This window comes from Dasypus novemcinctus, chromosome 27, assembly GCF_030445035.2.
Source record: "Dasypus novemcinctus isolate mDasNov1 chromosome 27, mDasNov1.1.hap2, whole genome shotgun sequence".
NCBI classification, from domain to species: Eukaryota; Metazoa; Chordata; class Mammalia; order Cingulata; family Dasypodidae; genus Dasypus; species Dasypus novemcinctus.
The window spans coordinates 9,108,061-9,122,088 of NC_080699.1; the positions used below are offsets into that span (position 1 = coordinate 9,108,061).

The 14,028-nt window shown below is 35.0% G+C and overlaps 1 protein-coding gene across 1 annotated transcript in view; it reads left to right on the forward strand.

The window, feature by feature from the left end:
• Nucleotides 1-14,028, forward strand: part of DYNC2H1 (dynein cytoplasmic 2 heavy chain 1) — a 339,886-nt gene that overhangs the window by 21,491 nt on the left and 304,367 nt on the right. Inside the window, exons 13-19 of the mRNA XM_058289227.2 lie at nt 2,198-2,293; nt 6,205-6,357; nt 7,156-7,254; nt 8,325-8,464; nt 8,548-8,776; nt 9,663-9,790; nt 13,892-14,007. Of these exons, the coding sequence (XP_058145210.1) occupies nt 2,198-2,293; nt 6,205-6,357; nt 7,156-7,254; nt 8,325-8,464; nt 8,548-8,776; nt 9,663-9,790; nt 13,892-14,007 (961 nt within the window). The remainder of the gene's footprint in view (nt 1-2,197; nt 2,294-6,204; nt 6,358-7,155; nt 7,255-8,324; nt 8,465-8,547; nt 8,777-9,662; nt 9,791-13,891; nt 14,008-14,028) is intronic.

Consider the following 14,028-nt stretch of genomic DNA (forward strand, 5'->3'; position numbering starts at 1 on the left):
TACTCTTGATTTTTTTTTTTCAGGCAAATAGAATAACACTGCTAATTCTTGTGAAATTATGATTGGCTAAATGACTACGCTACAAAATTTGCTTTGTTATCTACATAAAAATTAAATAATTTTGAGGTGATATTCATGCAAAAGCATTTGGAAAATAGAATATCATTCTTTTTCTCTTTCTTTCTTGTCTCTCTCCCCTCTCCCTCTGTCCCTCCCTACCTCCCTTCTCTTCTTCCTTCCTGCCTGCCTGCCTGCCTTTTTTCCCTTCATCTTACCCACTGGGTCTTAAAGACCTTTCTAATTAAAGCCTTTTCTGCCTGCCTTCTGGGGGCAGAGTCTGAGAGAGTTACCAGCCTGATGGACTGTTCTCTGTTTCTAGTCGTTTCCTCAATATTTCTATTCTGCATATTGCTATTGGCCATTTCCAAGTTTAAAATCAACTGTTTTTACCTCATTGTCTTATCTTCTTACTATGGCATGCATTTTTGAGTTTCCTCAGGTATCATCACAGCTGTTCAAATATCTAACTCTTTGACTTTCAGACTGATGGTAGGTACCAAAATGGAGAATGTATAATAGGTATGGCCGAAAGAAATCCTCAGGAATCTTCATAATTATTTGGGAAAGGGGTACATAGATTCTGAAAATAACTATGTCCCTTCAGATAGTGCTTAATTGTAACCCAGAGAGCTTTAGTTCCTTTCTTATTAAATGGTTAGTTTTGTATTTGGAAAAGGATTTAAAAGTGTATTCTGATGAGAGGTGTTTATTATGAATGCAAATAATTTATTTATTTGAGGAAGTAAGATCCACTTTCAGGTGAATAACCTTTCTGTGGCATCCTCTCTCTCCTGTCATCTTATTGTCTAATTCCATCTCAGCCTGTAAAATCCAGCTCCAAGGGATCCACTTCATCTTCCTTGAACCTCTCCTTTTTCTACAGTAGAGTTGACAGTGTTCTGCCTTGTCCACCACTCTATCCTGTAGGTATCTCTGTTAATTCACTGATTGTTCAACAGTCATTGAGTGCCTGCTGTTTGCGTGGCTGTGTTCTTGGAGCTGTCCTTCTAGTAGGATACAATGTTAGGTAGTGATAAATGCTCTGAAGCAAAACAGGCCTGAACGTTAATTCTTTTCTGATGGCGACAAAGACTGCTCTTTATATAGGGAGGTCAGGGTAGCTCTTGATGAAGAAGTAACATTTGAGAAGAGATAGGGCATAAGTTGAGCAAAAGAACCAAGCAAATGTTGGGGAGAATAATATTCCAGAAGGAGAGGATGACATGCACAAATTCCTGAGGGGGACGCAGTGTGTTAGAGTAATAGCAGGAGGCTAGGTTGGCTGCAGGGCAATGAGGGGGTTTGTGGTGGAACCAAGGACCACTTTATGCAGGATCTTACCTGCCGTGGTGAAGGCATTGGCCTTGGGTTTGGGCCTCATTCTTAAGTGCGTTGGTAAACCATTGAAAGATTTTGAGGTAAGAATTTTGGGATTTGGGATTTTTCCCTCAAGCATAATGAGAAGCCACTGGAAGATTTTGAGCAGGGAAAAGGTGTGACATGATTTCTGCTTAAAAACACCCAGTCTGGCTGCTTTGAATAGACCGTAGGAGACAATGATTAGATGCAGGGAGACCAGTGAGGAGACGATCGCAGGGCTCTCTGAGAGAGATGAGGTGCTTGGATTGGTGGTGTGTTGGTGGAGGCGGATGAAGTGGGTGGGGTCAAGATGTATTTTGAAATTATGGTCAGTAGGCTTTACTGATGGGACATGTGAGAGGAAAAAAAGTTGAGGATGACTGAGAGTTTTTGGTTTGAGAAATGGATAAATGATTGTGCTATTAGTGAAAAAGGAAGAAGAAGGTTTGGAGGGGTGTGCGAATTAAGAATTTAGTGTTTTAGCACTCAGCATGCTTTACTGGGCTCTCCTCTTACCTATGAAGCCATGAACTTCTTGATTCCAGGGATTAGGCTTTATAATCCTTGTTAAACTAGCTCCTAAGACATGAGCTGGCAAATTAGAGGAACTCAGTGCTTGTTTGTTGATCGTGTACATTAGTATATAAATAAATTCTATGTTGGAGTTGAAAAGCTGTTAAAATTTAGGATTGAGAAAAATGAAACATTTCCATTCAAATAGAAAAATGAAGTATGTTATTTATTTTTGATTATTGCTAATTGGACTTTTTCTTTGTAGGTGGCACATTTTTACAATTCTATTGATCAACAAATGATTCAAAGCCAGAGACCAATGATGTTGCAGTCTGCTTTAGCATTTGAACAGATAATTAAGGTGAAATGACTTTTTATGTTATTATCATTTTACATGTTAAGTGTTTCTCATTTCGTAGTTTTTCAGCATACCCTTCAGCATATTGTAGCCGTTAATCTAGGCTTTCTTTTGCTTCCCAATGACTTCCTTCACTCTTAAAAAGAAACATTTGCTCCAACTGTACATCCCAGCTGTCATAATATTTCACATTTTTTGGTACTGATTTTGACCATTTGCATTAATATGTATAATATATAATTTGTTTGATATTATATTTACTCATCCTCTGTTGTTTGTGGCCCTCATATACAAGACTCTATAATTGCCTTTCCATCATCTCTCAATTTTAGATTTTAAGGCTCATTTACTCTTTATAGTTCCTACTTTAATGACTATACATATGTATGAAATTAGAATATCCACAATATTTTAAAAATTGTATACTGTATGACTGCTAAAATTTTGAAATCTCTATTTTTAGCTTTTATAGACATGCAATATTTGAAAAAATAAGTAGAAGAGGAATTACTCTTTTACTCTTTTTAAGCTTAAAAGTGGATAACTAGCTGTGTCAGATTCCCCAGGACCATTCCCAGGCAGGTTTGATGATTTGCAAGGAGGACTCACAGGGCTCAGCCCATTGCCAGCTGATTTATTGCAGTGAAGGACACAAAGTTAGCAAGCATTGCAAAGGCACAGGTGAAGTCTAGGGAATGCAGATGCGGGCTTCAAGGAGTCTTCTCTCAGTGGAAGCACACAGGACACACTTAATTACCCCAGTAACAAATTGTAGGAACACATGCGAAATGTCTTACGAGGGAAGTCATTAGACACTCAGTGCCCAGGGCTTTTACTGGGAGCTGGTCACGTAAGCACCCTCTGCCTAGCAAATACAAATATTCCAGACCTCCAGAAGGAGAGCAGGTGTTCAGCATCAACCATATTGTTTGTAGAAACAAATTAGGGAATTTGGGCCACTCTTTGCAGTTAGGGTGGTGGAAATCCTCCTGAAATTCAACTTCTCAGATACCAACTAAGAGCCAGCCTTGTAAACAGGCCTTTCAAAGTATAGCAGGCAGGCCTCTATGTTAATTCTTTTCTGAACACTAGTTTTTAGGCTTAAAATTTATTAGGAGTTATATAATTCATATTATAGATGTTATTAAACATTTTTTTTCTTAGTGTAAAAGTTTAATAGAAGTTAATGGAAAGTTTAAAAAATTATAGGTGAAAAAAAAAAATATCCTATAATCATATCACCAATGATGGCTGTTCTTTTAGTCTGGTGTATATTCTTTTAATCTATTTTTCTCTGCATATTTACAAGTATACTTTTTGAAAATGGGATCATACTGTTTTCTAACTTTTTAAAAAAATCTAATATATATATTGTTTTAATTGTAAGTCTGTAGAACCTTTCTTCTCTAACAAGATATTTCAAATAATGCTGATGATTCTTCTAAAGAGGAAACTTATTTCAAGAAATTGAGTAGAAGTAAATAATTATATTTAATACATGTTTCAATAGACATGGTATTGGATAAAGGATTAAAATAGGTTAGAAATGAAGATTCTGTATATCCTTTTTTTTTTTTTTTGAGATTTATTTTATTTATCTTCCCTTCTCCCCCATTGTGTGCTCTCTATGTCCATTCCCTGTGTGTTTGTCAGTGTCCGCTTACATTATCAGGCAGCCCCGGGAATCTGCATCTCTTTTTTGTTGTGTCATCTTGCTGCATCAGCTCTTCATGTGTGCAGTGCCACTCCTGAGTGGGCTGCACTTTTTTCATGCAGTGTGGCTCTCCTTGCAGTGTGCACTCCTTGTGCACAGGGCTCCCCTACATGGGGGCACCTCTGCGTGGCAGGGCACTCCTTGCATGCAGCAGCACTGTGCGTGGGCCAGCTTACCACATGGATCAGGAGGCCCTGGGTATTGAACCCTGGATCCTCCATATGGTAGGTGGACGCTCTAAAATCAGTTGAGCCTCTTCTGCCTCCCCTGTATATCCTTTTTTTTTTTTTTTAAGATTTATTTTTTATTTATTTCTTTCCCCTTGCCCCCCTCCCCCAGTTGTCTGCTCTCTGTGTCCATTCACTGTGTGTTCTTCTGTGTCCACTTGTATTCTTGTCAGCGGCACTGGGAATCTGCGTCTCTTTTTGTTGCATCATCTTGCTGTGTCAGCTCTCTGTGTGTTGCTGCCACTCCTGGGCAGGCTGCATGTTTTTTGCATGGGACGGCTTTCCATACAGGGCACACTCCTTGTGCGTGGGATTTCCCTAAGCGGGGGACACCGTTGTGTGGCATGGCACTCCTTGCGTGCATCAGTACTATGCGTGGATTCCTGGGTTTGAACCCTGGACCTCCCATGTGGTAGGCAGATGCTCTGTCAGTTGAGCCAAATTCACTTCCCTCCCCTATATATCCTTGATCACTTACTGTATTATAAGATCTGAGGGCAGGGACTCTATCCATCTTCATACTTCCTGCACCTAGCACAATAGCTAGAATATAGTAATTACTCAGTAAATGCTTTTTAAATTGATTTACAGTGTTCTTTGTTGCATTTATTATAATTTCTTAGTTTCATTCATTTATTAGCTATTAATGAGAGTTTGCTATATCCCAGAGACATACTGTGTACTACCACTTACCACTTTGAAATGAAGGATAGGAACTTTACTTCCATTGGTCCCTTTAATCTCCTATTTAAAAATATGTTTTTTTATTAAATATTTCCTCTATATACATTCAGCACCACATCAGATGGTGCTATAAGTTTTGCTTCATCAAATATGATTTAAGAAACTCATGAGGAGAATATTATATATATAATTTACTTATCCTGTTGTTCTTTCCTTTCTGAAGTTCCAAGCCTTCTTCTGTGACCATTTCCTTCCTATCTAGAGCATGTCTGTTAGCCATGCTTTAGGGGAAGGCTTGTTATCAACAAATTCTCTTAATTTTCCTTTGTATGAGATGTCATTATTTCCTCTTCATTCCTGAATGATATTTTTGCTGGAAATAAAATTAAGCCTAGCAGTTCTTTTCTTTTAGCACTTAAAAAATGTTGTTCCTTTTGGCCTCCATTGTTTTACTTGAGAAATCTACTATCATTTAAATTGGTGTTCCCTTGTATGTAGTGGGTCATTTCTCTCTGGTTGCTTTCAAGAGTTTTCTTTGTTTTTAGTTTTTCAGAAGTTTAAGTATGATGTGTGTTGGCGTAGAATTCTTTAGGTTTATCCTATTTGGGGTTCACTTAGCTTCTTGTGGACTTATACCTTTTGCCAAATTTGGAGCAGTTGTTAGTCATTATTTCTTCAAATGCATTTTCAGTCTCCTTTTGAGATGCCACTGATATGAATATTAGCACTTTAGTTATTGTTGAACTTGTTGCTGAGACTGTTTTCTTTAGTCTATTATCTCTCTTTTTCAGACTGGATAAATTCTTTTATCTCTCCTCAGTTCTCTGATTCTGTCTTCTGACATCTCTGCTCTATTACTGAACCTGCCTAGTGAGGTTTTTTTTTTTTAATTTTGGTTCTTGTATTTCTTCTGTACTTTTCACTTTTCATTTGCTTCCTTTTTGTACTTATAGTTCTTTGTTGAGATTGTCTGTTTTGTTTTGTTTTGGTTTTTTTTTGCTTGCTTGTTTCAAGAAATAGAAACAAACCTGTTTCTTTATCTGTTTGTTGTGTTATATCCAGGATTTTTAAGTTGTAAAATGGACTATCTTGGGGGAAATAAGGCTATGCCATCTTGGCCAGACTTCTTTATCATTTATAAAATGGAAAAATATATTTTCTTTAGTATGTTTTATTATGTTTTCTTTATTATAGGTCAGTGTTAGGAATAAATGGACTTATGGTATGGAATATTGAACCTTTTGGAAAAAATGCTATTTAAATACTGTATATTGTTTGTTGTACCTTAGAATTCAAAAGCAGGAAGTGGGGGAAAGTCACAGATTACTTGGGATAATCCTAAAGAATTAGAAGGTTACATCCAAAAACTACAAAATGCTGCTGAACGACTTGCAACTGAAAATCGAAAATTGAGAAAATGGCACACAACATTTTGTGAAAAGGTAATGTTTTATTTGTAAAATTGAATAAACTTTGAGTAGTTTTATGCAAAACTAACTATGATGTAGTTTAAAAACAACTTACTTGAAATAATTTCAGATGTAAAGAAAAGTTGCAGAAATAGTATTACATGTTCACACATCCTCTTCCCCCAGTCTGCCCTCATGTTAACACTGCCTAACCATAATACAGTTGGAAAAAACAGGAAATAGACTGTTTTTGAATTTTACAACTTTTCCACTAACATCCTTTTTCTTTTTTCCAAGATCCCACCTTGCATTTAGTTGTCTCCATCATTTCTTCTTCCTCCTCAATCTTTCCTTGTCTTTAATGACCTTGATACTTTTGATGAGTACTGGTCATTTATTTTGTAGACTGTCTCTCAGTTTGGGTTTGTGTGATGTTTTCTCATGATTAGGTTGCGGTTATGTAATTTTTGCAGGAATATTGCAGAAATGATGTTTTGCCCTTCTCAATGCATAATATCAGGAGCGATATGATATTAGAAGTTAAGCTGGGAGCAGATGTGGAAGGTCCCAGGTTTGGTTCCTGAAGCCTTCTGAAAAAAAAAAAAACACACCAAAAGATGGACAACAAGCAAAACAAATGAAAAAAAAAGCCAACTCAGGGAAGCTGATGTGACTCAGTAGTTGAGCGCTAGCTTTCCACATATGAGGTCCTGGGTTCAATCCGGTCCCTTAACTTGATGACTTTGTTCAGATGGTGTCTTCCAGGTTTCTCTACTGCAAAATTATTTTTCAGGTGATGCCTTGAGACAGTTATGCTCTAATTTCGAACAGGTGGTGATTCTTATGAATATTGATCTGCTTCGGCAGCAACAGCGTTGGAAAGATGGACTACAGGAACTGAGAACTGGTTTAGCAAGTGTAGAGGCACAGGTAGAGGATATTTTACTTTGTGTTTACACTTTGAAATGTGATATTTTCTGAATGAGAATATATGAATTTGTGAGAAGTTCATAAATGCTATCTTTACTAATAAATTCCTAGTAATTTTAGAATTCTTTAACTAAATTACATATAAAAACCATAAATTAGCAATGCATTTACATTTAAAACTATGAAAATAAATTTTTATTTCTCATATGGAATGTCAGCTTACTCAATTCAGAAGTTGTAGTTTTTCTAACTTGGTACCTAAATACCTATCTTTTTTTTCTTTTCTCTTTTTTTGGTGATTTTGACATGTATAGAGCACAAAGTAAAGTTTAGGTAGAAGTCCAGTGGATGAAATAATTCTAGATCAGATTTTTTCCCTTCTTTTTGGTAAAATTCAGTTCTGTGCACATTTTTATATAAGAGATGCTGTAAAGGTGGCTGACACTTAGTAGGTAGTAATGGGATCTTAGTTGAAATGAATTAGATGTCTTACACATTTACTTATATTTTTCAGTTCCCAGAACTTTAAGAATAAATAAAAGCCAAATATTAAAAATTGAGATATATATATATATCACTGTGTATATATACATATATATATGGTTGTATGGAGGCAAAAGTATGTAAATTAACCTGAGCATTTTAACCTTTTACATTTCTCTGGTTTTAAAATAAGCAATGGAATATATAAGGAGTAGGAAGGAAAGAGAAGAGCTATACTTACTAGGAAAATAGAACTTTGTTCTTATTAGTGTCTTTTAGCATCATAAAATGCAAACGTAAAATCCAGTTATAAATTAACTTGATCTTTGAATTGCACTGATCTTTCTATATAGTGTTAATATGCATATATTTATGTTAGAAAGTCTTGACCCTAAGATTAGAAGTTTTCATATTTGCTGAAAAAAACTTTCAAACTGAAAGTGACTGTTAAGGAGATGCATGTTTTAAGAGGTTTATTTAAAATAAGATTCTTGCTTATCGTTGTGCTTTATATGACATGAAGCATTAAATGAAAGCTCTGTTCTGCTCCTAATTTTTAAATGAAACATTTGAATGTAACATATTAGGGGTTCCAAGCAAGTGACATGCATGCATGGAAGCAGCACTGGAATCATCAACTGTACAAAGCTCTGGAACATCAGTATCAGATGGGATTAGAAGCACTTAATGAGAATCTGCCTGAAATAAATATAGACTTAACTTACAAGTAAGACTTTTTAAGCTCTAAATTTATTTTCAATCTCTAATTTTCTAATAATTTATATTTTAAAGTTATTCATTTAATTTTAGACAAGGACGATTACAATTCAGGCCTCCTTTTGAAGAAATCCGGGCTAAATATTATAGAGAAATGAAGAGATTCATTGGAATTCCAAATCAATTTAAGGGAGTTGGTGAGGCAGGAGATGAATCTATTTTTTCTATTATGATTGATAGAAATGCAAGTGGATTTCTGACTATTTTCAGCAAAGCAGAAGATCTGTTTAGAAGGTTGTCAGCTGTTTTACACCAACATAAGGTATATAACATGTCACTTTCCATCTCTCTATTGTCATATTTTATCCAATTGATTGAATTAACATTAAGTATGTAAATTCATAGTTTAATTTGTATGGTAAAATATGCTAAGCCAGAGAGCCAGAGTTGAGGTTTCTTATACAACTAAGATTTATGATGCAGAAGACAGTAAAGTTTGTCTTTACTCTGTAAGATTGGGAAACTAGTTTTTTTAAAAAATTATTTTCTCAAACTGGATTATGATTAGATTCTGTTGTGTTAATTTTAATTAATTCCCCTTAAGAAAATATTTCCTTCTTTTAATTTTTTGGATGAAGAACAATTCATGGAGGGAAGCCTTCAGATGTTAATGAAATGGGGATGATTTAACTCCTTTTTAAGTGCAGCAAACCTACCAACTTCAAATACAAACCCTCATCCATTGCTTATTTATAATTGCTCTTGAGACATATGACTGAGAGCCTGGCCAGTTCCTTAACAGCACTGCATTGCTTCTGTATTATAGATTTCCAGAATTAGTTGAGTGAATCTGGTTACTTTTAAGTTTGTAGCCTGTAGTGGCTCTTGGCTTTGTAGAAAGCCAAGAAAAACACACCAAAGTTTTAAGTAGGTTATATGCATCCAATTTGAGCAAAGAATCTAAAGAAGGTTTTAATACTGTCTCTAGAAATGTTTTATGATTACTGCATTTTCCATATTAAATATTTATTTATGCTCTTCATTCTTAGGCTATTATGCAGTAATGATTGCATTCCCTACTTAAATTGAAATTTACTTGAATATCTCTTTTCTGCCTCCTTTCATTGATCTTAATAGTTGGGTCCAAATCTTTTAAATAGGAGTATTAAGTTTTTTTCTTTAATAAAATGTTTTCATTCTTCAAATAGGAATGGATTGTAATTGGGCAAGTTGATATGGAAGCTCTTATTGAAAAACATCTCTTTACTGTTCACGATTGGGAAAGAAATTTTAAAGCACTGAAAATAAAGGGGAAAGAAGTGGAACGACTTCCAAGGTATTAGAGGTTAATAGAGTATTTATGTACCATGATGGTTTTGCCATGAGATAGTAAGGGTAGGTACTCTTTATTTCATGGTATTGAAGTCAGACCAGCTTCCCACCTCTTGTAGATCTCGGCTATGATATTTGAGTACCACCAGAGCAGAACACTGCAGAGAATAAAAGAAATTTCTCTCCTAGAGGATCTTACTGGCTAAGACCCAGTTTAAAAGAGTAAATTGGAAGAAGGGGCTTTTATCTGGTATGAGGATCGAATTTTTGATAGCATAGCCATAGTCTACGTATGATCAGAAGCTACTGGAGAAAGCATCTTAGAGACTATGAAGATAATGATACTTGACTTCTGCTTTCATACCTCTCTACTGCCTTTCAGAATGCTGTGGGAGGCACAGGACACAATGTTGTAGTTAGGTATTGCCCTAAATGTGGATGTGACCCACTGAGGGTCATGTCATAACCCAGCTACTTGAGAATATATCTCCTTGCTATCTGAAATTCCCATCACTGGAACCATTTTTGGTAATAAGTTCTGTGAAAGGCCTTGTTTAAATGTGCATATATTGCCTACCAACGATAATATCTGCTTTTATTAATTTGTTCATTCTTTTAACAAATATTTGGTGAGCATTTATAACATGCAAAGCCTTTGCTGTGGGATCATAGAAAGATGAAGATGACATAGTACCTGACATCAAATTGCCTAGTCTCTGTTAGTACAATTAGGTGTATTTGATGACTAAGTCAGGTACACACAGGAGTTAAGAGAACGGGTTCTGGACCATATCTGACTGACAACCATTTAGACTCTGTGAAGCTCAGTTTCTTCAGCTTTAAAATAGTCACAAAAGTATTTATCTCATGGTTTTTTTTTTTCAATCTCATGTTTTTTAATGATTAAGTGAACAATTTGTATGTAGAATACTACTGGTACTGAGTAAGTTCTCAATAAATGTTAGTTGTTCTTAATTATAACTATTAATACCAGGTAGAATAGTGTGTATTCCATATTGGAGATTGAACTAGAGGATGAGGACATACCATCCATTTGGGGCAAAGTCAGGGATGGTTTCATTAAGATAGTAACTCTTGAACTAGGATTTTGACAGGTAAAAATGAGAATGGAGGTTAGAGTGGAGTCTCTCAGAAGGGATTTGTGTGCTAAAAATATGGAGTTGGTTAATTGAGAATCTGACCAGAGTTAATGTTTTATTAGGGACTAGACTGAGATGATCCTGGAAAGGGTAGATAAGGTACAAATTTGAAAGAGCCTGAAATTCCAAAATAGGGAGTTTAGATCTTATTCATTTAGAATGGCTAGCTATTACAAGTTTCTAAATAGGATTGTGTCAATACCAAAGCTGTACATAAGGGAGGTTAATTGGAAATAATGTGTTGTAGGGGTGAAATAAAGAGATCCTGCAGGCAGAGAGGCTATTCTGCTGTGGTCCAGAAGTAATAATTAATTGAATTAAGTTGTTAATACTCAGAATGGAAAAGAGGAAATATATGAGAAATTTAGGGTTTATTTATTGGAGGAAGATGGGGAGTGAGAGAAGAGATAAATAACTTAAGATTTTGAGCTTGGGTGATTTTGATAATAGTAGTACCATTAACATAAATTCAAAGATAAAGACAGTGCTTCTGCAGTACGAGTATGTGGGGATGCCTTTCTCTGTTGGAGCCTGCCTTTGATCTCTGTCTTGCCAGTCTTCTCTGACTTTTCGCTGCCATGTGACTGCTCAAGGGTGCCTACTGCTCCCACTGCTATTTGTCCCTTCCTGTAAACAGTGTCCAGTTTATTCTTCTCTGCCAAAAATCACCAAAACAAAAACAGTATGCCTTTTCCATTTTCTTGTTTCTTGCTAATTAATTAACATTTATCCATCTAAGGTGATGCACATGTATACACACACACACACATGTATTTATTTTAGGGATCGTTTTTAGAAAATAAGATAAGAAAAGCCACATTCTAATGGGGTATTTCAGACACTGTAGTAAATAAATAATTTTTGGGTTGACATCTTTGATATTCTGTTGGCATCTTCCCATTGTATCTATGTTGAGTGGATCTTCAGTTGGATAGTATCAATATTTTAAAATGAAAGATAAATATTGTCTTGTCCACAATCAGTACAACTTCTTTGTAGTAATTGCTCACTTTATGTTAAATCAATACTGAATACAGTTTAATTAATTTTTTAGATTTTAAAAAATCATTTGCCTTCATGTATCACGTATCAGAAACTATGACTGTGTATCAAGATTTCAAAATTATATAACTTCACGTATTAAGCAAATTGGCTCATATCTTTTAGTGGTTAAGAATTGGAGTTTCAACCTCTCCAGTGAATAATTGGGAGTAAAGAAATAAGTAAAATTTTAAAAGAAAATGAAATTTTTAGTATAAAACTATAATTATTTGATACATGCATCTTTCTTCCTCAGAATATTACCTGACTCTGTTCCTTAAAAAGGGCAAGTAGCTTTCTAAATAGCCTCTCAATTTCTACCAAAATTTCCAGACTTTATTTTTCTTTAACTTTGTATAATTTAAGATAACAGTGGTATTTTCCACTGATAAGTGAGGCTGGTTCAACTTCTCTTTGCTTAGAAATTACAAATTTAAGGGTACCATGCAAAGTATTAGTCTTCTTAAAAATATATACCTTTTTCCTGATTATTAAAATAGTACATGTTCATTTTATAATTTTTTTAAACGATTTATTTTTATTTCTCTCCCATCCCCATTCCCTCCCCCTCCCTCCCCCCAGTTGTCTGCTCTCTGTGTCCATTTGCTGTGTGTTCTTCTGTGACCACTTCTATCCTTATCAGCAGCACCGGGAATCTGTGTTTCTTTTTGTTGCGTCATGTTGTTGTGTCAGCTCTCTGTGTGTGCGGCGCCATTCCTGGGCAGGCTGCACTTTCTTTCGCGCTGGGCTGCTCTCCTTATGGGGCACACTCCTTGCGAGTGGAGCTCCCCTACACGGGGGACACCCCTGCGTGGCAGGGCACTCCTTGCGCACATTAACACTGTGTGTGGGCCAGCTCCACACGGGTCAACGAGGTCCGGGGTTTGAACTGCGGACCTCCCATGTGGTAGGCGGACACCCTAACCACTGGGCCAAGTCTGCTTCCCTTATAATTTTTTTAAAATACAGAAAAGTACAAAGACAATTACTGTTACTATTTGATATTTTTGTATTTAGTAGTACATATACTTATAAAATTTATATTTTATCTTGTATACTACTGTTTTCATTTAACTCTATTTCACTAGTATTTTGTCATGTTATCACCTATTCCTCAATAATATGATTTTTTCCTGTGTCTACATTATTCCACTGTTTGGCTTTATAATAATTTAGTAATTTTTATATTTAGTTTGTTTCTAGTTTTTCACTATTATAGTTAATGCTTTGATAAAGGTACTTGTGTATAAATCTTGAAAGCTTCCCTAAGATAATTTCTAAAGATGGAATTATCAAGACAAATGGTATGCATATTTTAAAATTATTTGATACATATCGCTAAATTTTTTCACAAAAGTTGCATAATTTTATACTCCTACCAACACTTCTGACAGTTTTTTAGTTTGCCTATATAGTTGAAGATAAGAATTAGCAGTTCATTAAATCCTTGTCAATTTGATCAATGTAAATTGGTACTTAATTGTTCCATTATTCTGGTGCCTTAATAATCTATATTCACTTCCTTTTATTGTTCATACTTGTCTGCAAAATAATGAGTTTATTTTATATATTTATTAAGTAAGCAAATTTCATGGTGTGATAAGTGGAGTGCTTATTTTAAAATATTCACATTGGTACCTTCATAATTCAAAATGTGCTGGCTGCTTTTTAAACCATACATTAGATGACTAAAAATTATAATGAAGTTATTGTTCAATGTAAAACTTTGTAAGTGTGTATAAGACATTTTTGCTAAATGGAATCTAAACATGCTTAAAGATCACAAAAGTATTTTAACTTATGTTTTAAAATGTAATTTTCAAAATCATTGTAATATTAAAATGGGACTCTTTCCTTCTAATTAATCTTTTTCATCTTACAATATGTCCATTGGCATTTTTCAGTGCTGTCAAAGTGGATTGTTTAAATATTAATTGCAACCCTGTGAAGACCGTTATTGACGATCTGATCCAGAAGCTATTTGAAATGCTTGTTCTTTCTTTGAGGAAGTCCATCCAGTGTAAAGACATTTTTTATTTTT